This window comes from Anastrepha obliqua, chromosome 1 (genome assembly GCF_027943255.1).
Source record: "Anastrepha obliqua isolate idAnaObli1 chromosome 1, idAnaObli1_1.0, whole genome shotgun sequence".
In the NCBI taxonomy this organism is placed as follows: domain Eukaryota; kingdom Metazoa; phylum Arthropoda; class Insecta; order Diptera; family Tephritidae; genus Anastrepha; species Anastrepha obliqua.
Window position 1 is genome coordinate 91,642,450 of NC_072892.1, and position 25,516 is coordinate 91,667,965.

The following is a 25,516-nucleotide window of genomic DNA, read 5'->3' on the forward strand; positions in this document are numbered from 1 at the left end:
TTTTAGAAATATTGCATTTGTATGTTTGTTTTGTAGTTCAACCGATAATTGGATGTGCTGGATTAACTTATCTCAATTGAATTTTTAATGAGGACAATTTTTTTAATTTCGCCAAGTATAATTAAAATATTTAATTGAATAACAGTAATAATATAAAAACACTTTTAGCACGAATTAAAATTTCATGCAACTTAACGTATACACATACATATGCACTATAATAACTAAACCAACATGACTTTTTAGCTCTAATCCCAGAACAATGGTATATTTTTATTAAGTTTTCTTTTTCAATAAGCCTCCTTGTTTTTTTATCGCTTGGGCACTGTCAGTGAATGTCAAAGTTTTATGCTGCGTATTACTTAAATAATTTTAATGACATAATTTGTAAATTTTTTCGTATTTCTAATAAATATTTTAAGACAAAAAAAACTGGTTTTCTTTTAATTTTTTTCCTCAAGCAAAGTATTGCGAAGTAGAATGCATAATAGCCGCTTTGTTTTTCAATGTGCTCCGGAATTTGAAGTTTTCTGCACACAAACGTCCTCGAGTCGTGTCTTTGGATGCATTAACCCTACTTTTTCTTAAAACTGCTTCAGCTACACACAACGAAAGTTCGGCCTTGTCACAACCAATGATATGGTATTTTCTTGGGCCTCGTGCGGGGAAGTCGTTAACGATTTTAATTTTGATTTACCGCACCAATTTTCGACTTTTTCAAATATTTTGCTGCTGATGCGCGAAACTTTTGGATCTGTAGGGTATTTATGTACATAGGAACATTGCCTCAAATATTTTTTCATATGCGAAACTCATTTTGCAAAAACAATATACAGTCTGTGTCAGAAAAAAGGAACCGCGATTATTCATGAAGTATAAAAAATATATTATATATTTAAAATTTTTTTTGCATGAAAGTATGTACAAAACTACGAGTCGCAATTAGTCAATAAACCGTGTAGTCTTCATCGTGGTGGAGTATAGCCTGGTATCTTCTTTATGCTTTGAACCAGCTTTTTACTGCGTAGCTCGTCGACAAACAGGACTAGATTTTGCAAACTTGACTAACGCGTTGCTTTAAATCATGGACTGGTCTTCCGGCAAGATGCGTTTTCCACATTTTTTCAATGGGGTTGGCGTCTGGGGACTGTGAAGGTCAGTCCAATACTTGGACTTTCTTGTTTTGTTGTTTCTCAATGTATTTTTCTGAGAGCATTGGTTTTGATGATGTGGGACGGTAGGATAGTATGTTCGCCTCCTCCTATTCCCTTTTTAGTAAGAATTGTGTGTGCTTGGCGTAGTCACAAAGAAGGATCCCGCTTAAAAAGTTGGACGATCACTTTATTCTGCTTTTTTGTCGTTACTCGCTTCAAGCCGCGCTCGGAAAAGTCATCAATATTTTTGTACACCTTATACCGCTGATTCCACATCACAACAAACTTTTTTGATTTTTTAATCACTTTTTGCAGCTGCGGGCGTAAGATAATTTCGGCCCTTTCGAACGCGTGCATAAAAATACTGCCTCAAAACGCTTCGCGTACTTCTCACTCATTTTTGTTTGGCTGCGTTTACGGGAGAGTTTCGAACGACACTAATCTGAGTTAGCACTGGCGTCTTAGCCCTTGAGTGGGACTATTATGCCGCAAAAAGCAGAACGAAATTTATCTTGAAGTTACAAGAAAAAACCGGTTCTCCTCTTCTGACACAGACTGTATGTACGCTTTATAAATTTCTCACAAAACTAATAAATTGCACAACGCGTATTGTGAAAAGCATATGCCTATTTAGTAGTATTTACATTTTTTATAATGCAACTTTAATTTGAATTTTGCCTGTTTTTTTTTTTTGTTTTTTTGGTCGGGACAACTAGAAAGTGCAGCACTCAGACATTAATTAAATCCATTGTACTACACTTAGATTCCCATTTTAATTTTCTTTAAATCTACCCGATCTCCGAAGAAATCTGAGTAGATCTTGTGGTGCCAAGGAGCCAAGATGGTCGCTTCTTAACACATCAGTGCCAAAGACCTCAAACCTGAAGGCGGGGTAGACACACAGGAAGTGGTCCGCCGTCTCATCCTCCTCTTCACAAGCTGGGCAGAGTACACTGTCTGAGATGCCCAACCTTTCCATGTGCTTCGCCCACAGAAAGTGACCCCAGAGCCGGAGCCATGCCATTTTGCCAGTCACGCTTCTATTAGACAGACAGTAGGCAATTACTGGATCGTAAGTAGTAGTACCAGTGCTACGTGGGGGGTTCAATAAGTACCCGTGTTAGAAATGAAGGCTCCATTTAAAAAAAAAAAAAATATTTTTCAACATAGTCCCTTTTATAAGGCCACCCTTCTCCCAACGCTCCGGGCATTTTTTTAACCCCTGAAAAAATAGGATTTGTCGAACTTTCCAAAATACGTCTCTGTCTCGGCGATGATTTCCTCGTTTGACCTAAATTTTTTTCCCGCGAGCCATTTCTCCATGTTAGGGAACAGCAAAATGTCACAGGGAGCCAAGTCGGGTAAATACGAGCGATATGGCAGCAATTCATAACGTAATTCATGCAGTTTGGCGGCGACAACTCCCGGTGAATGTGCTGGTACGTTATCGTGGTGGAACAGCACCTTCTTTTTCGCCAAATGTCTCCTTAAATTTTTTGTGAAAGCGGTTCAATAGCTCGCTGTGATATTGTCCAGTGATGGGTTTTTCCTTTACTTCGGGCGCCCTGGTCGCTCCTCATCAAAAACGGATGTTAGCCCACGTTTAAATTCGTTGAACCAATATCTACTGTGATCACAGATGGCGAAGCGTCCTCATAGACAGCATTTTTTCCCATCTAAAGACAAAAAGCGAATTACCGAACGAGTAGCCTCTTTTTCCATCTTAGCGTAAATCACGAAACACGTCATCTCGAATAGCTGCCAAATCCAAACTAACCTATTAATCAGTCTGAAATTTGCTTTGCCGTCGTTTGATAGATGGCAGCACACGATGCTAGCACCAACTTCACTCAGGAATGCTCTCTGTCATCAAGCACGGAAGCTTATTGAACCGCCCGCGTATAATAGAATGGCAGAACGAAGATATGGGAGTGTGCTCCCAAGTGCAGTCCCGTCCCACTATGAGCGTTGGTTGTTGAAATTAAATTCAATGGATTTAGTGAATGAATCCTTTGTAGTCGTTTGTTTTATTCGTGATTACTATCCGCTTGGTGCTAGGTTCGAAGATGCTATCAGATGAAGGAAACACGTTTTTCTAATAACGGAAATCCCTCGGCAAGCATTTGTAGACCGTTGGACGCATTTTTGCCAAGAACACACTTCTCATAAAAAAATATCACTCATTCGGAAGTGGACGAAAGTTATAGGCTTCCTATTTGTGGAGCAACCTTAAAAACGTACACCTATCTTCAAAAAGTTCTAAATGCAAGGCCATTGTCTCCCTCGCCTGAGATAATAAAGTCTATTTAACTAGGAGAAATGAGTGAACGGAAGCTTCTAGTTTATAGCGATAAAGTAGTTGGCTTCGGAGCATGAAGGATGGAAACGAAGGGCCCGACAGTCTCGCAAAACGCGAGGCTCAACAATGCGTGTTTGCTGCAGATACAATTTAAAGAAAAGACATTCCAACAGATGCTTAACTCCTCCTCAATGAATGAATGAATACAATTTGAGATTTGCACTTCCACCTTTTGTGGCCTCTATTCATCACAATACATCATCCAAACCCAGTATCTTAACCTTAACCCCGCTACAGCGTCACATTCAAGAAGAAGGTATGTTGGAGTCTCCAATAATTGTTCGCAGAAACGTGAGGAGTTGGTGGACCATATTCCAATCTTGATGATCTGTGAATCTTGAATGGCCTGTGAGAATGCGTTGTCTGTTATGAGCTGTCTAAACCTGTTTTGATCATACTTTCCCAGTAACGACTTCGCCTCAACGAATCTCTGAACGACTTCTAGAACTTAATCGGTAGTGGGTCAGGACATTTACTGATTACTGGACGGAATACTGCAAGTTAAGATGTCATCTTGGTTGTTGCACCTACAGTGAGTTTTATGTTGCCAGAACGACCCGGATTTAAGTCCGAAATGTCACCTCAGAAGCACTCCCAAAAAAACCCTCCTGCTTGTGTTTTCTGCTGTTGCAACAATATTACTCGTACCATCTTGGTTAGATTTCGTGTGCAGGAATCCGCGACATATACGCTACGTAATTGGAAAGGCATTTTAAGTCATACTTTTACTCATCCTGGAGTGAAACTATACTTAACAACCAATATTTGATACATGACACTCTCCAAAGCGCTTTTCCTAAATATATACATAACTTTAAGTTTGAATGGTTTTAATAATGGGTTAGCGCAATAGATAGCAGTCTAAGTATATTCTAAATGATAACAATACATATTATTAACTGCCTGACTGCCAAGCGGATTTGACAAAATAGTTCACTGACGATCAAACAGGTTTACTCTGGGTCTCATGTGTTTGTTTGTTACGGGCCTGTATAATGGGACTAGAGTCGTACAAATCATTAAAGCGCTACGGAAATTGGAACAAAAATGCTGCTCAAATTACTTTACTTACCGTTAATCTGTTAATAAAATAAATATCAACCTACTCTAAATGTATAAAAAATTCATGGATTGTCGCTCAAAGGCATAGGATAGAGTCGTATGAAGTATGAAATAATACCTTCCGTTCGCTTTCGTGCGACATGACACCCCAGTAAGTACTAGGTGGCACTCATTGTGTTAAAACAATATCAAAATCTTTTTACGTATTTAAAAGGATGGTTAAAAATCGTGTAATAAAATCTATAATATAATATTAAATATATTTTAAATGCAAAACTCGAAAGCACAATCGAAAGTCCCGGCAGTGTTACACATATTCACTACATGAAAGAGTTAGCCACTAACTCTTCCACCTCACGTTTGTGCACTTTCCCAATGCCGGTTGCTGTGGTGGCGGCTTCACAACGCCCAACATAATTTAGCTGGAGAAATGTGAAGAATGCAGGGTTAACATATGTAAATGTGGTTGGAATTACATTACACTCTACAATAGCTACCTGCTCGCCAATTAAGCATTCAAAGCGTGGTCGAACAAAACTCCAAGCGCCCATATTGCGATGCTCCTCCTGACTCCACACAAAGCCTGTTTGTGCATATATGTATGTAGGTGTACGAGTATTGTGCAGAAAGACAAAGCATAGTTAAGCATTGTAGTGGCTACAAAGGTTTCTTGATTGAAATTCACTTACTCTTAGTCTGCTTGTATTTGGCCAATTCTTGTTGTAGTTCGTAGGCTGGAAATGGGCATAATGACTCGAGTCGTATTAGCGCAGTATCGGTGATGCCTTTGCTTTTGCGCGCTTCATCTAACACAAAGAAGTGTTTGCCCGAACATAATATGACTTTGCGCACTTGGTCGGCATTAATAGTGTCATCACCTAAAATTTGTTAATGACATAAGCAAATTTACTTACAAGAAATATACCATATTGCCTCATGAAAAGAATAAGAGTATGCTTTTCCACAGAGCTTCGAGTACGAACATGAAACAAAAGGTTAATGTCTCATTGCTAATACTGACTCATACAGACTTTAAGAACGCACGTACTATACATATATACATAGATATTTTTAAAAGCAATAGAAATACTTCGACAGTGATTTCGCTCAGAGTCCGATATAAAATTGAGCAGTATTCCCTAAGATGATGTGGCCTATTTTATGATGTTACAACAACAACAACTAGGATGAATTGAATGATATGTTTTCTTAACGAAGTTATCTACTAGAATGATTTTTTTTACCTTTCCATTATTTTAATATTAGATAGTATATAAATACACACGCCTGTGCTCAAAATAATAGTACCGCAAATAATGACCAAGTTTTAACAAATTTTTTCTATCGACATTTTTTTGTTTTCATAAAAATATAGTGCATTTTACCATCCGGAAGAGCATAGGTTCGAAACGCAAAATTATAGAACATTTTTTACTATCGGCGGTCGCCCCTCGGCAGGCAATGCAAACCTTCGAGTGTGTTTCTGCCATGAAAAAGCTCCTCATAAAAATATCTGCCGTTCGGAGTCTGCTTGAAACTGTTATTCGCTCCATTTGTGGAACAACATCAAACACACGCCACAAATATTTTGTATATACATATATAGTAGTGCATTTTACAAAAACCATATAACTCAAAAGTTCAAACTTTGTACAAAATTCCTAGAAGTTTAACAAATTTCAAAAAATGTTCGTCACAATTTTCAGCTTTTTAATTAGACCGATGCGGCCTCGGTAGTCTAGTGAAGTGCACTAGCCTGCCATCCCAGAGGTTGTGTGTTCGTTCACACGTAGAGCACGGTCCTCTCATTTTTACAAATTCTACTTTTCCTGTTTCTAAAAAAACAAAAATTCTCCAATTCCATTCCTCAACCCCAAAAATGTATCCTTTCCATCCTTACTCCGGCTCGATAGTCTGCGGTAATAGCGGAGACACACTAAATTTAGTGAAGTCTTCAACCATCTGTGCGATTCTTCTGCCAGAAAAATGTGAGACACAGATGGCGCTCCAAGCAGTAAGAAGGCGTTGTTTCTAAGCAACGGTAGGTGCGCATTCCCACTACTTAGGTCTGGTAGCGGCAAGCTAATCACCTACCCTGTCAGAAATCAAAACAGATTAACAAATCCAGCGCAAGACTGAGTATTGTCGGGCCCCTATGCTTTCGAGAGGAGTGAATAAGGAAAAACATAGACTTTTTGGAAATCATATATGCAGTTTAATAGTTCATTCCATTTTAGTATAATAAAGTGTAAAGTATGTTTGAAGTCGCTTAAAAATCTCGTTGAGTTTTGAAATGTTTTTTGCATATGATGTTGAAAATTTTCTTCCACATGTTCGGAATTCTTTTATATGGAGTAAATGTTCAACACCTCAGCGAAAAAAATTTTCAAAAATCAACGAGAATCTGGAGCCCTTAAACTTAAAACTATTTATGATAATACTGAAAGGGCTTTAAAACCGCAAGCCTAGGATTTTTCTAAAAATTCAGAGTAAACATTTGCTAAACTTCTGCGAATTTCGTTCAAAGTTTGGAACATTTAAGTTATATGGTTTTCGTTGTAAAATTCACTATAATTTTATAAAGACAGAAACAAAAATTAAATATAAAAAAGGTAAAACTTGGTAATTCGTAATTCGAACACAGGTGTATATAATAACATATACAATCTGTAATGAAATTTCGTTAAGAAGTTATACTGTTAAAATAAACCAGTAAACACCTGCACAACGAAATGATCGAAACAAACTCTATAAACAGTAAAGGAACCAGAAAAGTTAGCCAATTGGCATCAACATCCAAAAGTAACTCCAAATCAACTATTTCCGAGACTACCGACTACTGAGATTTTGGAAATCTCGATGCGTCAAGATGCTATTAAAAGTGTAGAATTAACGTTGTTGTTGTTGTTGAAGTGGTTGAATATTTCCACTGAAATAATCCTAATTAGTGACCAGCACCGTTTTACTACCACTGTCTCGTGTGATGATGTCTTTTCTTTGTTTTTTTTTTGTTTCCATGTCAGATCCATTTGGTGAGGTCTAAGTGTAACAGCAAATCCTTTATCTCGATGTCTGAGATCTCCTTAATTTGCTGTAGGAAAGGCTTACCGAAGGAGCGGAGTCGTGCCCTAGACATTCACATAAATAGTGGAAAGGACTTGCCTTCGCCCCTTCCGCTTGACAGCTTCTGCAGATGGGATTGAAGGGGAGGTTGAGTCTGGCTGCATGCTCCCCTACTTTCCAATGACCTGCAAGGGTTGCAGTGATGCGTGAGACGTTTGGTCGAGAACATCCTAACAGGTGATTCGTTCTTTGGATTTTGTATGACGCCATGTGTTTTTTGTTGTAATACATGTAGTTATTTGCTTCCATCTTCTTTCGGCTAAAACATGATAGTGTGAAGCAATGGATGCTTTTAATGAGTTCAGTGGGGTGGATACTGCCACCGCCTCTGCTAAGTTTAGTGTCGAACCTTTTCGTCCTAGCTCATTCGCTATCTCATTACCTCGTATGTTCCTCTGACTGGGAATTAACGTAAAAAATAAGCAAAATAAAGCAAAAGGCTAGCAGCAACTTTCGATTGGGGCTGAAAAAAGAAATCGAATATTGAGTACTAAATTTAATGTTCAAGCACACTAGACCAAATCAGAGGTTGCTGTGCATCATGGCCCAATAATAAATTCAACCTTGTCTTCCATTTCGGTAGCCTTGTGAAGTGCAAGGTAATGGAGTAGAAATTGGCTTTTTATTGAAAAGCTAGGGGGTTGATTACATTTTTTGTTTGTCCGTTTTCAGCGTAAACATAAATATCAAATGCTCTACCGACTGCGGAGCATACGACGTATAACAATTCATTATTGAAGATAATGATGAGGACAGGTTGAATAGCGTTAGAAACAAATTTAAGTTATACTTTTGTCCGTTATCGTACACTGTTTGCGTTTGGAAATATCTCTAGTTACATATTCCGGAGTGTACAATATTTTTGTGAAACCTTTTAACTCTCCATCGACCCTACATTCAGTAAAGAGTTAGAAAGCGACACCTTCTATACCAAAAAGGCAACAATATTTAAATATTTATGATTAAAAGATATGTATGGTCGAAAGAAGATTTCACGGAGTGCCGGCTAAAGATCTCTATTTTCTATAGCTATGTTGAGACTAAACACATACTTATATATGTACATCCAATGCTGTGCATTAAACCATCCTTAGCCTCGTTTCAAATCAACTAAATTTCTACTAGTAGCTCTTGGAATCTTGCAACGCGTCCCTTCGCTTCTATTAGCAACGTGTTACTTACCTAACACATTTCGGAAGTGTGTGCCCGGCTGGAAGTCGACATGCGTGGATGTTGAATCCGGATGACGTAACATTATTTTCGGTGCGGCCACAACGAGTGGCTTGCGGAAATTACGCAACAACTGGCGGCGTAATACGTGAAAGTATTGGGCCGATGTAGTGGGATTAACAATGTTAACGTTCACGTTATCGCCATCGGGGGCAGTTTCTTTGGAATCGCATAGCTGCAAAAACCGTTCAATGCGGCAGGAACTATGCTCGGATGCGGCACCATCATAGCCATGTGGTAGTAAAATTACCAAACCATTTGAATCCATCCACTTGGCTGCATATTAATATATATTTAAGTAAATAGAAACACAAGCGTACGCACAAATTAATTTTTAAGGCATACTTACTTTCACCTGTTATAATAAAGTTGTCGATCATGATTTGTGCGCCATTCGCAAAGTCACCAAATTGAGCCTCCCAAATAACCAATTTGTGTGGATCGTCTATAGCCATACCGTACTCATAGCCCAGTACTGCCTCCTCGGAAAGTATGCTATGAGCTATTTCTAGTTTGCCGCCGTGACCGCCTTTCATACTATTCAGTGGGATGTACATTTCATTAGTTTTCTGATCGACCAACATTACATGACGATGGGAGAAAGTGCCACGTCCCACATCTTCACCGCTAATTCGTACATGGTGACCCTGATACATGAGGCTGCCGATGGCCAATGCTTCCGCAGTGGACCAATCGATCTTTTCACCAGCATCTAGTCTTTTTCGACGACTCTCGATATGTGTCTTCAACAAATGCGGATGCACATTCTGAAAAAGCATCAAACCTATAAGAAGAAAATAAGTTTTCGCAATGTGAGTCTTACGAAATCTTCCGGATGATAAACACTCTGATGCCCGATATAGTTCAGCAGTTGGTAATCAAGGCCAGTGTCCCAAACAGTATGTTTATTAGTTGCACTTGTTAAATGAGTCCACTGTTTTCTAAAATAATTTGTTTTGGGTTTATAGCTTTCAGCTAAGGTCAGTTCAGTATCTAAATGATCCCAGAAAGCTTGGCGTATAGCTTTTGCTTCTTCAGTGGTTAGCACACTCTCGTTTTCCAACTTTTCCACATACATATCCGGCACAGATCTATGGAAATAAAATAATACTTTGTATAATAATTTTATTACCTTAAGTCCAAACACTCAACAAACCGACTTGCGATTGTGTATGATTTGGTAAATACTCGGATTTGTAAAGGTTGGATCGTCCATTTCATTATGTCCCCAACGTCGAAAACAGTTCATATCAATAAAAATATCTTTTCGGAACTCATGCTGATATTGCATTGCCAGTTGTGTAACTAAAGCTACCATTTCGGGATGATCGCCGTTAACGTGGAAAACGGGAGCCTGTATTGTCTTGGCCAGATCGCTTGCATAGGCAGTAGAGCGACCACGTTCGCCGGGTGTCGTAAAACCTATTTGATTATTAACAATCAAATGTACACTGCCACCCACCTCAAAGTGTGGCACATAGGCCATGTTAAGGCATTCCTGATTGATACCTTGACCAGGAAAAGCAGCATCTCCATGAATGATGACATTTAGTACTTTGGTTGCAAATGGTTTTGTGGGGTCACCACTAAAGGCGCCATCACCAGCAGCTTGTTGTTTTGAACGAGTTTTTCCCATGGATACTGGGTTGCCTGCCTGACGAAAGAGAAGGTTTATACTTATATAATATAGTGTAATTATTCATTATGAATTTTTCATGTTTCTATCGCAATTGAACGAAGCACCAAATTTGAAAACTTGGTGCAAAACCAAAACCATTGATGCGTTAGTATTTATAAGCTACGAGTGAACCAATAAGACCAACCAATGTTAAATAAAAGGAGCTTTTTTATTTTTCAAAATAATTGTTTTTCTCTTTTTGCAGGTTATAACTGAGTGCTTGGAAATTTATAACGGATATATACAGTACCCAAAACGGGTATAAAATAATCCATTTTTTGTATTTTTGTGAACGACCAATTGAGACCATCGCCAATATTTTAAATTAAGATCAGCTCTCACAGTCTCCAAGGTTATGGGGCTCTGAAAATCCAAGGGAAACAAATTAGAATTGGTTACATCCACTTCGATGCTCGGTTTGGCGCAGTATTATAGTCGAAAAAGTTATCGGCCCATATTTCTTTTGAGAACGACAAGATTTCACAACGTTTATTCAATATTTTTTTGGGGTTTCAAAAAGATGAAGCGACAGCGCACACTGCTAGGTCAACTATGGACCGGCTGCGTGAAATTTTTGGCAAACGTTTTGTTACAAACAAATTGGATTTCCCATTTTATTGAATGAGGTGGCCAATTTCACTCGATTTAACAGCCACAACCATTTTTTATGGAAATATTTAAAAGGCACAATGTATTATATGTACATATGTTAATATTACCAGAGATTATTAGACGGCCTCCGTAGTCGAACGGTTTCGTGCGCGACCACCGTTCGGTAGAGCCCGGGTTCGAAATTCACTGTTGTTACGAAACACCAAATGATGAACTAGTTTTTTCTGATAGCGCTCACCCCTCAGCGGGCAATGGCAAACCTCCGAGTTTATTGCTGCTTTGCAAAAGTTCCTCATAAAAATATCAACTGCCGTTGGGAGACGGCATAAAACTGTTGAGTCTTCTGTTTCCGGGGAAATTGGAGAAGGAGCTGGGCCAAAACCCAACAAAGGTTGTATATATGGTATGTATAAGACAGCTCACGCAGAATATTTGAGACAAAATACGGTGCCTGCAACCAGAAATATTACGTGGTGTAATGGAAAATGCATTAAAAGAAGTCAATGTCTGCATCAAGCAAAATGATAAACTTTTGTGTGATGTCACATTTCATTTATATATTTTAAAGTAAGTAAAGTTCGGCCGCCGTAGCCGAATGGATTGGTGCGTGACTACCATTCGAAATTCACAGAGAGAACGTCGGTTCGAATCTCGATGAAACACAAAATTAAGAAAAAACACTTTTCTAATAGCGGTCGCCCCTCGGCAGGCAATGGCAAACCTCCGAGTGTATTTCTGCCAAGAAAAGGCTCCTCACCCTCCTCAAACACCCAAAAAGGGTGTAGGCGCCAATTATATATATATATATATATATATATAAGTAAATACTTATATATTTTCATTTTAGGAGATACTGGGCCATATAGCGTTTGCTTTTTGAACCACCTATGGTGACACAAATGACATGTCAAATGTGTTCATAATTTACTTAAAGGTTTGACATTTACGAAATGGGACGCTATACGCTTGAACAAAATTGGGAAGTATTGAAAACCTATTTCCAAAGTGGTGAGTCCTCATCTTATTTTCTGATGAAGCTCATTTTCACATCGGTGGCTACAATAAGCAAAATTATCGGATTTGGGGCTCAGAAAATCCACACGTTACTTTAGAGAAGCAAATGCATCCACAACGAGTCACTGTTTGGTGCGGTTTTTAGTCTGGTGGCATCATCGGGCCATTTTTTTTCGAAAATGAGCGAGGAGCCGCGGTTACAGTAAATGGCGAGCGTTACCGTGACATGCTCAACGAGTTGTTTCCAAAAATTGAAGAGGATGACATGGACGACATTTGGTTTCAACAGAACGGTGCAACTTGTCACACTGCCAAAGTTACACTCGAACTTTTGGCTACCGTTTTTGAGAACCGAATAATCAGCCGAAATTCCGATATCAATTGGCCGCCTCGGAGCTGTGATTTAAGCCCGTTGGACTATTTTTTGTGGGGAGCCGTTAAGGACAAATGCTATGCGAACCATCCAGAGACGGTTGATGCTTTAAAACACGAAATTGAAGTTGCCATTCATGAAATTGGAGCCCAAACAATCGAAAATGTGCTTAAAATTGGGTAGATCGAATGGCCTACTGTAAAGCCAGTCGTGGCAGTCATTTGAAGGATATTATTTTTTATTCATAAATGACAATGTTCAATCTTCAAAATAAAAAAAGTTTGAAAAAATAGGACTGTAACTTTAGTAGCCTTCCCCAAAGATGTATGAGAAATGCTTATGCTCTTTCAACAACAAAAAGCTCCAGGTAATTTCTTCTTATTTATCTAAACAATTTTTGTATTAAGACCCTACTAAAGTAAATGAGTGGTATATGCTTACATACTAAATTTACATTTAAATCGCATTCCATTTCTTACCTCTAAATGTGATGGATTTCTTATTAAGCTTATGTGTACCTTCTTGCCTTCTACCTCCAAGTCCTCAGATGAATCTAGACGCATAAGTAATAAAGAAGTGTATGAAAAAGTCAAAGAAAAAGAGTTCCCCAATTTAATTATTCGCGCAAAAGCTACTTGCAACTTTGCAACATTCAATTATCAGTTGCTGGCCCCTCCACGACCTTTCACTACAATTCCTTTATTGGTTAACTTACGGAAGTGGCTTAGTGTATCAGACATTGCTTCTGCATCATCCGGGAACTCCGACTCGCCACTGAGTTTATGGAAAATTTTCGCTGGGCGCATATTCAGCATCGTCGTTTGCAGCGCCAGGCGTCCGCGATGTGGCATTGCCACCACAATATCCCCAATGTCAGCTGTATGTAGAAATACGACACAAGAAAGTTGAGTAATAAATGAGAATAGAGAATCTTAAATGTGCCAATTAAAATCTGCTGGCTAGCTGGGTCGACTATATGCAACTACGGCGCATAGTTTAAAAACTTTAAATAAAGCTTGCGAGTGGTCCTACCTTGTACAGCGCTGCGTAATAATTGCCAGTAGAAAACTAAAATGCTTTCGGCACCCTCACCACCATAACGTTTAACGCTTGCAAATCTTATCGCCATGAAATTATCCCACGTTTGTGACTTGATTAGCAGTTCGGCTATCTGCCGGCGGGCATCGCTGCTGATGGTAAAATCTGCCTGCTGCTGCTGATGTCCAACTACTAGTTGTTCAAAGCGGCTCGCTAGCCATTCGCGTTCCTCGAGGCTCTGTGGCAGGAATGTGCACAAAAAGCGCGGCAAGAAGTTAGTAAGAGAAATTAGCAACGCGCGACAAATATAGTATATGCCAAAAGGGTGGAGAAGAGATTGCAAATAAACAGTAATACGAATTTTTCTTTGCGGCGTGTAGGGTGCGTGCACATACATACATACATATGTATATATTACATACCTCTAGGTACTGAAACTCAGCGCTAACCGCTGTACTACAGTAAATTTCCTTCAGCAATGATGCCAATCCTGATACCGTTGTTGGACTACCCACAGACTGTTGTGGTGCACTTATTAAGCCCTGCGGTTGCACTGACTGATCCGGCGCTAGGCCATAAAATTGTGGATTCAACTCGTCGATGGTGATGCTTTGACCAAAAAAAAAAAAAATAATAATAATACTGAATTGGCCAAGCTTAGTTCATTGCAGCGGAATTTTGACAGATTATAAGAGGTCTGCATGTGAGCGTGCGCTAAGTTTATTTTAACGTAAAATTTTTATTCATAAAATCAACCTTTGCTGGTCTCTGATGCTGATGGGATTGACGGCTGCCAATTTGTGTCCATGCTTGCGATAGGCCTCCACCCAGCGATAAACATTGCCTTGGGCATTTCTCGACTGCAGCACTTCAGGGGCCACTGCGCACATAAAAAAGAAAAAATGGAAAAATAGTATGTACATATATAGTAAGTTGATTGAATTAAAGGATTTTGCATGCACACAAGTGAGAAATGGTGAAAGAGATTTATCATTTTAGGGTTGACAACTGTTAGTGACCTAAGCGAAGATAACACATTGAGCTATTAGGCTATTGAGCAGAGATGAATTTTAAGTTTGTTTCCATCTAATTGAAACTGATACACTCAAAACAATATCAAATGCAAAAGTTGATATAAGCTTTGATTCATAAATTTACGTATGTATGTACGTACATATGTACAAAATACGTGCTACAAAATACCAATACACCATACACAATTTAACTATTTTTGCTACTCACTAAGAAATAGATATGCCCGCGAAATTAGAGCTCAAATTTAATAAATTCGTTTCTCAATTTTTGAGTGCTCGCGCGGTATTGTTTGACCTATATGTGACAACCAAACTTTGACATGCTTTTAATTGGATTACGAGTGCAATTCAGTGGATTCAGTATTGGTTTATGGGGTTATGGGTATTCAGAATTTTAAAATTTTTGCATTTTCTTAAAGTACAATATCTTAAAAATATTGTGTGAAAATTTGAAGTAAATCCGACAAATACTTTTCGACTTATTCAACAATTAACAAAGCGCGCTCGGGCGTTCCGGAGCAGATAGCAAAACTTTAAATGCGTTTTTCTCAAAACTATGTTTTTTGAACAGGTGATCACTGTAACTTAAAAACCGCTTGGTAGGTTTCAATAAAATTTATACTGCTTTTGAAAAAAAAAAAAACTCCAACATGATCGAAGGATTTTTTTCAAAAATTTCGATTTTTTTTTTAACAATTAATTGTCGGTTTTTTTCTCGAAAATCTGAAAAATATTTCCAGAGGCCGCTACATTGGTAATTTTTAAAAAAAGTTTCGATCAGGCACAAGATTATCTACTAATAAAACTAATTTCTCTTGTTCGATTGATTTTAGATGAATCTATGTACAAGGACTTGTGATGAAACACGCAAGGGATTTCTGGAGAAACGGGCTCCACACAAACAGCGATAACTTTTACAATTATTATTTTTTTTTTTTTTAATTTTGCTAAAGTCAAGTTGACAGATGATGTATTCATGATATGTTTTTATTTTTGTGAAATAAATCAATTGATTAGCACAAAGAATTATTGATAATCATAATTTTTTCGGGCCTCTGACTACCCCTAAAATGATCAAGGGAATGGAAGTCGAAAACCGAGATAGGCGAACTACTAATTTTTACTGCGCTTTACTAAAGCACAAAGACCTACGTGAGCAAATTCATCACTTCTTTCGTCGTATTTTGTGCTACCGCTAAGAGAATCATGGAATCCCTGCCAGTTAGAAGAGAGATGTAGTGCGATGAGACATGGTGCGTAGCTATTGGAAAAAAGTTGTTGGTTTCAGGGCCATACTGACTAAAACCATACGAAAATGTGCCTAAATATCCAAGCAGAAAATTCAATGCCTTCGATTACGATGGCTCTTGCAAACTTGAAAACGTGATTATGAGACGGTTAATCGTTAAGTAATTCAATTCAGTTCAATTCATGTTATCAAGTCTATGACTTACATACCAATTTTACAGCCTAAATTAATATCTAAATATAATAAATAAAGCTAAGAGTAAAAAGATTCATGCGATGACTTAAATAAATCACCTTAATGAAGGAACTTCAATATTAATCCAATTCGAAATATACTTAAAGTGTTCTGCTCGAAGTTCTTTAAAGATTGATGAAAAATATGAGGTAGCCAGATAACAACGTTAGAAAATGAAATTAAAAAATGAGATCACAAAACCCATTGGATGCTATTGACACACCTTTTTATAAAACCGTCTGAGGTCAAAAAAGAGCGAAGCTCTAAATACTTTAATGCAGCAATATCGAAAAATCGTTTTTTATAATCAATAAATAAGGACTATGAAATTTTGAAATATGGTTTTGAGTTATACGCGACCAGATCTGCAATGTCTACTAGCCATCTTAAAAGTATAAAATTCCTGTAGCACGGTGTTATTAATCTTAAAACAATAAAAAGGTCAATTTTTTTTAGCGAAAATTCGTTTTTACCAGGGATCGCTTGAGAAACATCGCCTTTAACTAATGTTTGTAGAAATATGCGCAATAGAAGTTCACGCAATTCAACTGGCAGTGTCCAGAAAAGATTCCTTTGATTACGGTTTAAGCAGCTAATAATTTTGTGTTCCTCTGGGTAACACGTCACATTTAAATGGGTGCAAGCTACGATATGTGAGAAGGCGAATTTTGGTGAATCCACTCCAGTTTGTATTCTTACCTTCAGTGCCGCGTCTCCTTGCTTTATAAAATTTTCGGAAAAATCCGAGAACTTTGTAGTGCGTTACGATTTACTACATGAAAACCATTACCAATGAAAAAATTTCGTTTAAAATCGGCAAAAGGTTTTAGAGCTAAGTAAGAAGGTTATAGCGTCAATCTAGAAGATAAAAAAGTGAGACACCTCAGCTTGGTCTAAAATTTTCATAAACTTGTCTGCAATAAGGAACCTCCCAGTTGCCGAGCTTATCATAAACGCCTTTTTGGTTGTGTACAATTGAATTCTTCATATAAATTACATAGAGCCCCATTCATACACCCTATTCACCGAGGAAGTAATGATATTTCGTGGTAGATATGCATGTAGCTGAAATGTCTGTAATTCAAAAACCAAGAATGATGAATTGCCAATGACAGCTTGGATGCGCCCTGACTTACATACGAAAGCACCCATGTATGTATTTGTATGTAGGTATGTGTAAGCATTCATTTTTGCGTACTCCATGAAAGATTACAAAATACAAAAGACACTCTGCTGTGTGTTGGCTTTGTTCAAATGGATGTGTACATATGCATGGTGACGAATATACATTTTAATGAATAGATAGCTGAATTGATTATGCGTCTCACTGGTTGTATGGACAACAATAGATAAATATGTTTATCCTTCTATAGATTGTAGGTTGGTTCATTTGTTTCGGATCAACCAAGTGCAAGTCCGCGAGTTTGTTTGTTTTGAGCCCTCATGCATACCATCAGGCTGGATATACGGACTTCTCGATGTTTGATTAACCTGTAAAAATGTAGACAATAACTTCTTGACTGAGCTAATTTGACACTGAGTTATGTCAATGCCATGGTAGCATACGGCCGCGTGTGCGGGTATGCAAAAGCGAATGTTAAGGATAACAAGTGTGAGCGTACACATGTATGTATGTGTGTGCATTAAAGCCTTTAGATTAACATTTTCCTTTGTGTCTAACAAATGCATACCTCGCTGGATTTTACTGACTTATTTTCGGAAAATAAAATTTCGGCATTCAAGTATGGGAATTATTCTCCTAACAAAATAAGTCTTAAACTAAAATTCCATACCACACGCGCTGGTCGTTGTGGGTTTTAGTGCTTTATTTAACTGACAAAGCACTGAAATTAACAACAATAAGATAGTTTGATGTGGAGTTCTACTTCAGTGCTTTTGTTATTCGTTATTTAAGAAAAATCCATAGAAAGATAGTCCTGCAAGAAGTAGATCAATGAGAGTCTTCTACAGGACTATTGATACGAGAGGGATAGTTTTGCTTCAAAATAGTTAATGTAACCTAGGGAAGTGGAAATCTCTTACAATGCTACTTCAACCATTTAAATATATATACATTCATATTATTTCGAGTACTAGCCCGAAATAAATCTTAATTAGGCTTTATGCTAGATATACAATATTACATTCTGTTAAAAAAATATCGGGAATTGTTCATTTAAAAAGGGCGCGTTACACATATGTCTAAATTTGTTTTGCCGGAATGTTGGTATAACTGACCACTTTAGTATCGCAGAGTTTGAGCGCGATCTGTCAATTAGCTTCTTTTTTCCATTTAATTATATCAGCCAACTGCAGGTGTGCTCTGCGATTTTCACTGTGGATAAAAATATCGAACGAAGGATTTGTCTTAAATTGTGTGTTTTGAACGGGATCTAGTGTGCCGAATCGTTGAAAATGTTACAGAAAGCCTATGGCGAGTGTTGTTTATCAAAAAACGGGTATACGAGTGGTATAAGGCTTTTGCAGAGGGCCGAGAAATCGTGGATGATTTGCCCCGATCTGGTCGCCCATTAACCTCTTCAACGTATGAAAACGTCGGCAAAGTCAAGGAAATGGTGCTGGAAAAACATCATTTAAGTTTGAGAGAGGTAGTTTGTGACCTTAGCGTGTCTCACGAATCAATGCGCAACATTTTGCACCATTGATTGGGCATGAGACGCAGGTCTGCTCGACTCATTCCAAGAGAGCTCAATTTCTTTCAAAAAATTTATCGGAAGAAGATGACTGAAGACATGCTTGAGCAAGAGAATCCGGACCCAACGTTTATCCAGCGCATTATAATAAGTGATGAGACGTGGGTATATGTGTTTGACATGCAAAACAGTCAACAGGCGGCTGAATGGCGCTATCCACATGAGCCGAAAACCCAGAAAACCACGTCAGAACCGGTCAAAAGTGAAAGTCATGCTACTGGTTTTCTTTGATTATCATGGTGTTGTGCACTCCACGTCCAAATGGTTTTACGGTAAATAAAGAATACTATTTGAAGGCGACATAGTAAATTTTGATGATTCAAAAATTATTTTGCGTTTTCAAGGTTCTTCTTCTAAATCAATTTATCCTAAAACTGTGTACGTATAAATACACCAGTTATATATACTTATATATATCAAAATATGTGTAATCTTGACAACAAGCATAAACTCTAAATTATTTAATCGATACTTTACGAGATATCGATCACTACAGCCATGTGCCGAGAAAATAATGGATTTATTTTTCCCTAAATTATATAAAATATAGTGTAATGCGATTAACCTTTTCATTAGTTTCGTGTTTTTCACGAAATCCAAATTGATGTGCTGGTTTTATAAGATTTCAAAATTTATTTTAGGTGGTAGTACTTTGTCAAAAAGTGATGAAGGGATCGTTGTATCTTTTCTTGATTTTACTATCATAACCATTAACGAGGTCCTCCTACAATTTCTGGTGTGCGTCTTGATGTTGTTTCACAAATAGTGGGACCTACAGTTTTATGTCACCTAATAGGCGCTTTTTTCCGTACGTTTTTTTTAACTAACCGAATTTTAGTATAGCATTGCAAATATTTGTGATTAGAAAAATAATTAGCACTATTTGGTATCTCAATTATTCTTATTTCTTAAATCCACTCGATTGGCCATTTGTGCATTGCACGCTTTAGTACTGAAAATTTGCGTGTCTATCATTCTCCCCCCAAACATCAACCCACCTCGACCTTGCAACCGTACAAGACTTTTTCTGAAAAAAATTTTGAATAATGCCATAGAAACTACAGTTTTGAATGGGAAATAAAGGGGAAATGTGCTTTTGACTCTGTACTCAAATAATTAAACAGCAACGGCTTTTGAACTCAAACGTATGCAGTTTCCGGTGCGCCTCGCTTCTGCAATGCGTCCCCTTTCTGTGTTAACCTCGTATCTACAAAATCATAATTTTCAGTAAATCGATAAAAATGTTTAGAATTACTTAACTTCTATGAAAAGTTATAACTTATTTGATACGATACTTATAGTAGAAAAGAGGTTTTTTAATTCGAACATGTAGATACGGGAAAAATCGAAACGCTCTGAGAAAAATGATATAATCATTATGAACATTGTATGTTTTGTTTAACGTAACAGGAGTGCTAAGGAGTGTTTTTCACTAAACATCTCAATTTCGAAAAAAATGAAGTTACGAGGTTAACACAGAAAGGGGACGAATGGCTATCGGCGAAACACAAAGACAATCGCTGCAAGTGAGAAGGTTAGATTCGTATAATTCGTGCTACTCATGTGGCCAGTTCATACATTAGAAAATCTTCTGATTTATGCGTATGCATGTACGCACTAGGCGGAAAAACAAGAAATATCGTTTATTCAAAAGTACATTAAAATATTTTCCCGATATAAATGAACAAGTTCTAATAAAAAAATACAATGTGAGTATGTATGTATATTGAATTTCATCATAACGAATTTGAATTTACTTTTTTTAGAAATCGCAGCAACCTTAGTATTTTATATAAAATATATTTTGTACTGATTGATATAAGTTATTGCATTAATCTGTGATTAAAAATGTTTCTGTCGCATTCGATTTATCTACTGAAAGCTCTTCCTTCATTCATTAACGCTCTAATGATTTTATATCGAAAACTTTCAATCTTTTGGATAACAGGATTTTTGTTAATCAAACACACACAAATCTTACAAATTACATTAAAAATAGAGGTGGATTAGGGAAAAAGATTTGACAAAGGGAAATAGTAGGCTGTAAAATGTGGAAGTAGGAGGAGAAGAGCATTAGAAGAACATGTGTAGAAGAACATACATTTGTACTTTATGCACATGCATGTGTATGTGCATACTAGCAGCTTAGTGGGCAATATAATGTAGCAGTTAATTTTTAAAGCATAATGTACTTCGGATGGCTGTGATCTTTTGCGGCAGAGCATTCCAAAGACGAACAGCAAAAAAGAAGAACTGACGTTCAGATACAAGGCAACTGCATTTCATAATAAGCGGTTAAGTGATCGAGCCGACCTAGTGATTGGAACTCGTTGGAAAAGGTATTTGAGCTCAATGGAGTTAATCACCTTGTGAAGCAGTATTAGGCATTTTACTTTCATTAAATCATTGAAATTTACAGAAAATATTTTTAAGGCAAACACTGATATGTGGCCACGACATTTTACACGATACACATATCTGGCAATGGCTTGGTTAGAACACATTAAGTTTAATTTAAGGGTGGTCTAGAAATTTCAAAATAGCCATTTTTTGTTTTTTCGATATTTCGAAGGAATGCACAAATTCCCAATATTATAGCTTCTACAGCCCATTAACTAAGTAGAGAGCGGGCCGCGCGCTCCTGTGTCTCAAACTTTAAACTCATTTATCTCGAAACGACTTTTTTCGGCCTGGTCCGAATTTTCTGAAATTTTAATATGTTGTTCACAACATCAATGGCTATCGTCCGTACTAGAATCATATTAATATTTCAATTATTTCGTTTTTGTTTTTATTAAAAAACTGAAAAAAACGCGATTTTTAGAGTGTCTAATTCAAAGCCGCGCCATTTTGTCAATATTTTTGTTTTTTAGTAGGGGACATAGCTACAGTCATACTGATTAACAATTTTTTTGGTGTTTGTGTTTCAGATAAATAGAAGAGCCAAAATGGACAACACCGTACAGGTCCAATTTTTCGGGAGGGTTAACTTCAGCGCCATTTTTAAAATTATTAAAATAAAATAAAAATGTTTTTTTATTTTTGTATGTAAAAGAAGTTAAATAAAACACCTAAAAAATTTTAATACCGTTTTTAATTTTTTGGTTGTAAAAAAAATCATGAAAACACACTAAATTTTCGAGTTCTAGACCACTGGCATACAATTCACACCAATTCAATAAGGTTGGAAACAGAAATGGTTTAGCTAAAAGCAACGGAATTTTCATTGAGTTAAAGTGCTGAATAGCCCATAATGAACCCAGCATGCCAGAGATCTTGCTTATTATAGACCTTACTTATATTTAAAATCAAAAAATCCCATTTTTGAAAATAATGATACGAATGATTTAAATCTTTATTAACTGGGTTGTTAGCTACATATTGTCGTTGTTGTAGGAGTTTACTGAGCACTGTTAGGCGCAGTGAAGTCATTGGTAATCATCCTCAATCTCATCTAACGGTAGGCTCCGAAAACATGCTGTTTTGACGGGGTGGGTCTAGTGATTAGATGAGGTCATTTGCGATTTACTTATTTACTTTAGAGCGCACAGTGGCGCGCTGATTTTCAACTACTTTTATTTCTTATCATAAATATTTCATTAAGGTTATCACTTATGCCAAATTTGCAGCATTTTTCGATTATCTTTGAAAACATTAAATTTTTCGCGATGTGGAAATGGTTAACTAACATATTATGGGCGTGGTCATTGGACAAATTTAATAATGATTAACATATGTAAGGTGTTGTTGTTGTTTTGCTGTTCTAACAACATAAACATCCCCTGTAAATATTCGGGAAATGCCGCCGAAGTGACAGGATTTGGTCTGATATATATTCGGTTGTTCCGGCAACGTAGAACGGAGAGCTAGGGTGTGATATCACTTGTCGACCCCCCCCACATTTCGTGTATAAAATTTCAATAACCCAGTTAAATTGTGCGTGCGTTGGGTGTTTGCTTGACTGTTCTATCATCCACTCTACGTCAAAGACGATAGAGAGAGAATAGAAATAGATTGTACGTACTTCTTATCAATCTCACATAAATAATAATAAAAAATATTCGGGTTTGATAAGAAAATAAGTGCAAAGCCGTAAGGTAGTTGTGCGGTAATGTGTGGGGCTTGGTTGCTATAACAACAAACGATGCACAAATTTATATACATATGTATGGATATATTTCTTGATTATGCCCGTGAACAAAATAAAAATGCCAAAGACATACATAAGTGATATTTATAATGCCATCTGGTTAGATTAGCAAGAGTCAGCTTATCATAGGCGAAGAGATTTTATCTCTTTAAAAGTTATAACGAGCTGATTACTTGCAAAAAGTTGATTATTTAGGTTTAAATAATTTCCTTTTTCATATAACTTTCTTATGGTGTATGTTTCTTCCACCAGCAGTTTATTTTTTACCAAAGGTTTTCTTTCATTTACCTTGATAGATGCGCTTTGGCAGCGGCCTGTAGCCATAGACGCCCTTTTCACTTTGATATCCGCGTCGCTGGACCTGTTGCACGAATGATAGTTGTGCATAACGAGTGGCAGTAATTTGGCGCAACATTTTCACTATGTTATTAATAAACAAATTTATTGTGTTAGTATTTTATTTTATTAAAACGAGATACAAATTCATATAGTGAGTGATCACCGGCCCGTTCTATAGAATACTGATATGAAATATTAGTTTGTTAGCAAAATAAAGAAATTCCTGCAGCGGCGATGGCCACACTCGCTCACACACACAATATTAAAAATAATGGAGAGTACATGAAAGATAGTGCCACGAAGAGAGTTTTCAAAGAGGGCCATGTTGAGATCATTTTTGGTGATTCTCTTAAAAATTAAAGAAATAAAAATACTAAAGCGGCAACTGCCCTACGCAAGTGATTTGGCGAACCTACTTTTTTATATCCCTTAACTCCAAGAATGATAGAAACAAGATTGCGCCCATCAGAGAGTGGTTGACGTCATGTTTGCCGAGTTGTACTGTGTTGTCAACCATTTGGTCTTCGCAATAAATTTAGTGCTTTTTTATACCCAAAATGTTTGTGTTTGTTTCTTTTTTTTAATTCAAAGCTACCGAAACTGTAAGTTAAAAAAACTGTAGTATTAAACAAAAGAAGGTTAAAAAAGGTCACTCTGAGAAGATATAAGTATTAATGAAAATTTGTTGATTCTTATAAAATTTGATATTTTGAAAGTGCAAATTTAATTTTTTGTTCCTTTTAAGGTTATGCAAGAATATTGATTCTTCTTCTCTCAACTCTTCTTAAGATGGAAAACTTTTTACACATTTTAAAAAGCGTTTGAACTTACTGAATGCGAATTAAAACCATAGATGTGTAATCGTTTCTTTCGGTCCTCAATCCTTAGTGGAACATAGGGCATCAAGAAGTGTATTCATAGTAAAAATAAGCAAAAAATATTAGAAAATACTGAAGAACCTATAACGACATTTTTACAAAAAGAGTACCTTTTCTTGTTACATAAGCTCAAATATAGCAAAAACTCATTCTCTTAACAAAAAATTCATAAATTAAATTGTACATAACCATAACACACTTATTTAAAAAAAAACACAAACATTTTAAGGACAATTTGTCACGCATACAAATTTCTAAAACTTGGTATTTTATTTTCTTTTAATGGGCAGAGAGATTTGGTAAAGCTAAATAAAACTGAGTGAATTACTGAACTATTTTCAAAAAATGTATATTTTACAAAATTATAAGCATTACTTTTAATTAGACCGGGCTAAAAAAATGTGATGAAGAAAGAACTAAAACTCTGAGACTAAATAACAAAAAAAAAAAGCTAAATCAAGTTACGAAAATGGTAATCTGGCCATATTGGTGCTAAAACCACGTAACTCATTGTCAAATTCGCAGAGCGCAAAGTAACGGTACCACGATAGGCGCCATCTCATTATTCTCTCCATCATGCCTTAACACCATACGATCATGAATCGTTCAAGCACACAATTTTAGTTCTCTTCCGGTAAGTGATATGTGCAAGCATTGCTTTATACAGATTATTTAAAAGTCCTTTTGATGTTATTATGATATAGACAATCTTGACAAGTGGTGCCGAAGTTACGACTGCCTTCGAGTTAGAGAAAATACTTTCATATGATTTGCTCAATGATATTTAAAACAATTTTTCTTAAAGTGACAGTTTATTATTTTATTATTATTTATTAAAACGACACCCAAAACACCTATGGAAAATATTCAACGTCTTGGTGCACTTTGCACGACTTTGGTGCACTACCACTGATTGACATTGCGGCAGAAGGTCTAGAGCTAGATCTGCCGCAAGGCTTAACGCAACGGGTGAATTTACCTTACAAATATTCGGACATAGCTCAATAGGTATGAGTTATCGGACCAATACGGACTATATGACTCCGAAATACAATTGGTGAAGAGATTCCGAACAACAATAGAAGAAAAGTGGTGGAAAAGAGGTATGAAACCTAGCCTAAATACGCTTAACATATTTACCGACGGCTCGAAAATAATGGGCGGAGTAGGTTTAGGGATTTATTGCGCAGGCGGCCAATTAAGCTCCCTGACCATTACAGTATTTTTCGAGCAGAAGTCTTTGCGGCAGGACATTGCAAGGACATTGAGCAACTC

The 25,516-nt window shown here is 36.9% G+C and overlaps 1 protein-coding gene across 1 annotated transcript; it reads right to left on the minus strand.

Moving 5' to 3' along the window:
• Positions 1-4,821: 4,821 nt before the first annotated feature.
• LOC129235334 (probable 2-oxoglutarate dehydrogenase E1 component DHKTD1 homolog, mitochondrial) lies at positions 4,822-23,522 on the minus strand. Its single transcript, XM_054869112.1, has 13 exons — positions 23,313-23,522; positions 14,400-14,523; positions 14,066-14,252; positions 13,638-13,881; positions 13,321-13,482; positions 13,085-13,158; positions 10,089-10,582; positions 9,752-10,019; positions 9,278-9,695; positions 8,881-9,204; positions 5,265-5,453; positions 5,073-5,158; positions 4,822-4,997 (listed from the first exon to the last, which is right to left on the minus strand). Exons 1-13 carry the CDS (start codon positions 23,437-23,439, stop codon positions 4,896-4,898), a joined length of 2,799 nt encoding a protein of 932 aa, XP_054725087.1. The 5' UTR covers positions 23,440-23,522; the 3' UTR covers positions 4,822-4,895.
• Positions 23,523-25,516: the final 1,994 nt, after the last annotated feature.

Excerpts from the sequence above, each read along its gene's own strand:
- LOC129235334 (XM_054869112.1), bottom strand. The coding sequence starts at position 23,439 with ATGTTGCGCCAAATTACTGCCACTCGTTATGCACAACTATCATTCGTG. Across the intron at positions 14,524-23,312 it reads GCCAAAGCGCATCTATCAAG|TGGCCCCTGAAGTGCTGCAG; the intron begins GTAAATGAAAGA and ends TTATGTGCGCAG. Across the intron at positions 5,159-5,264 it reads CAAATACAAGCAGACTAAGA|GCTTTGTGTGGAGTCAGGAG; the intron begins GTAAGTGAATTT and ends ATGCACAAACAG.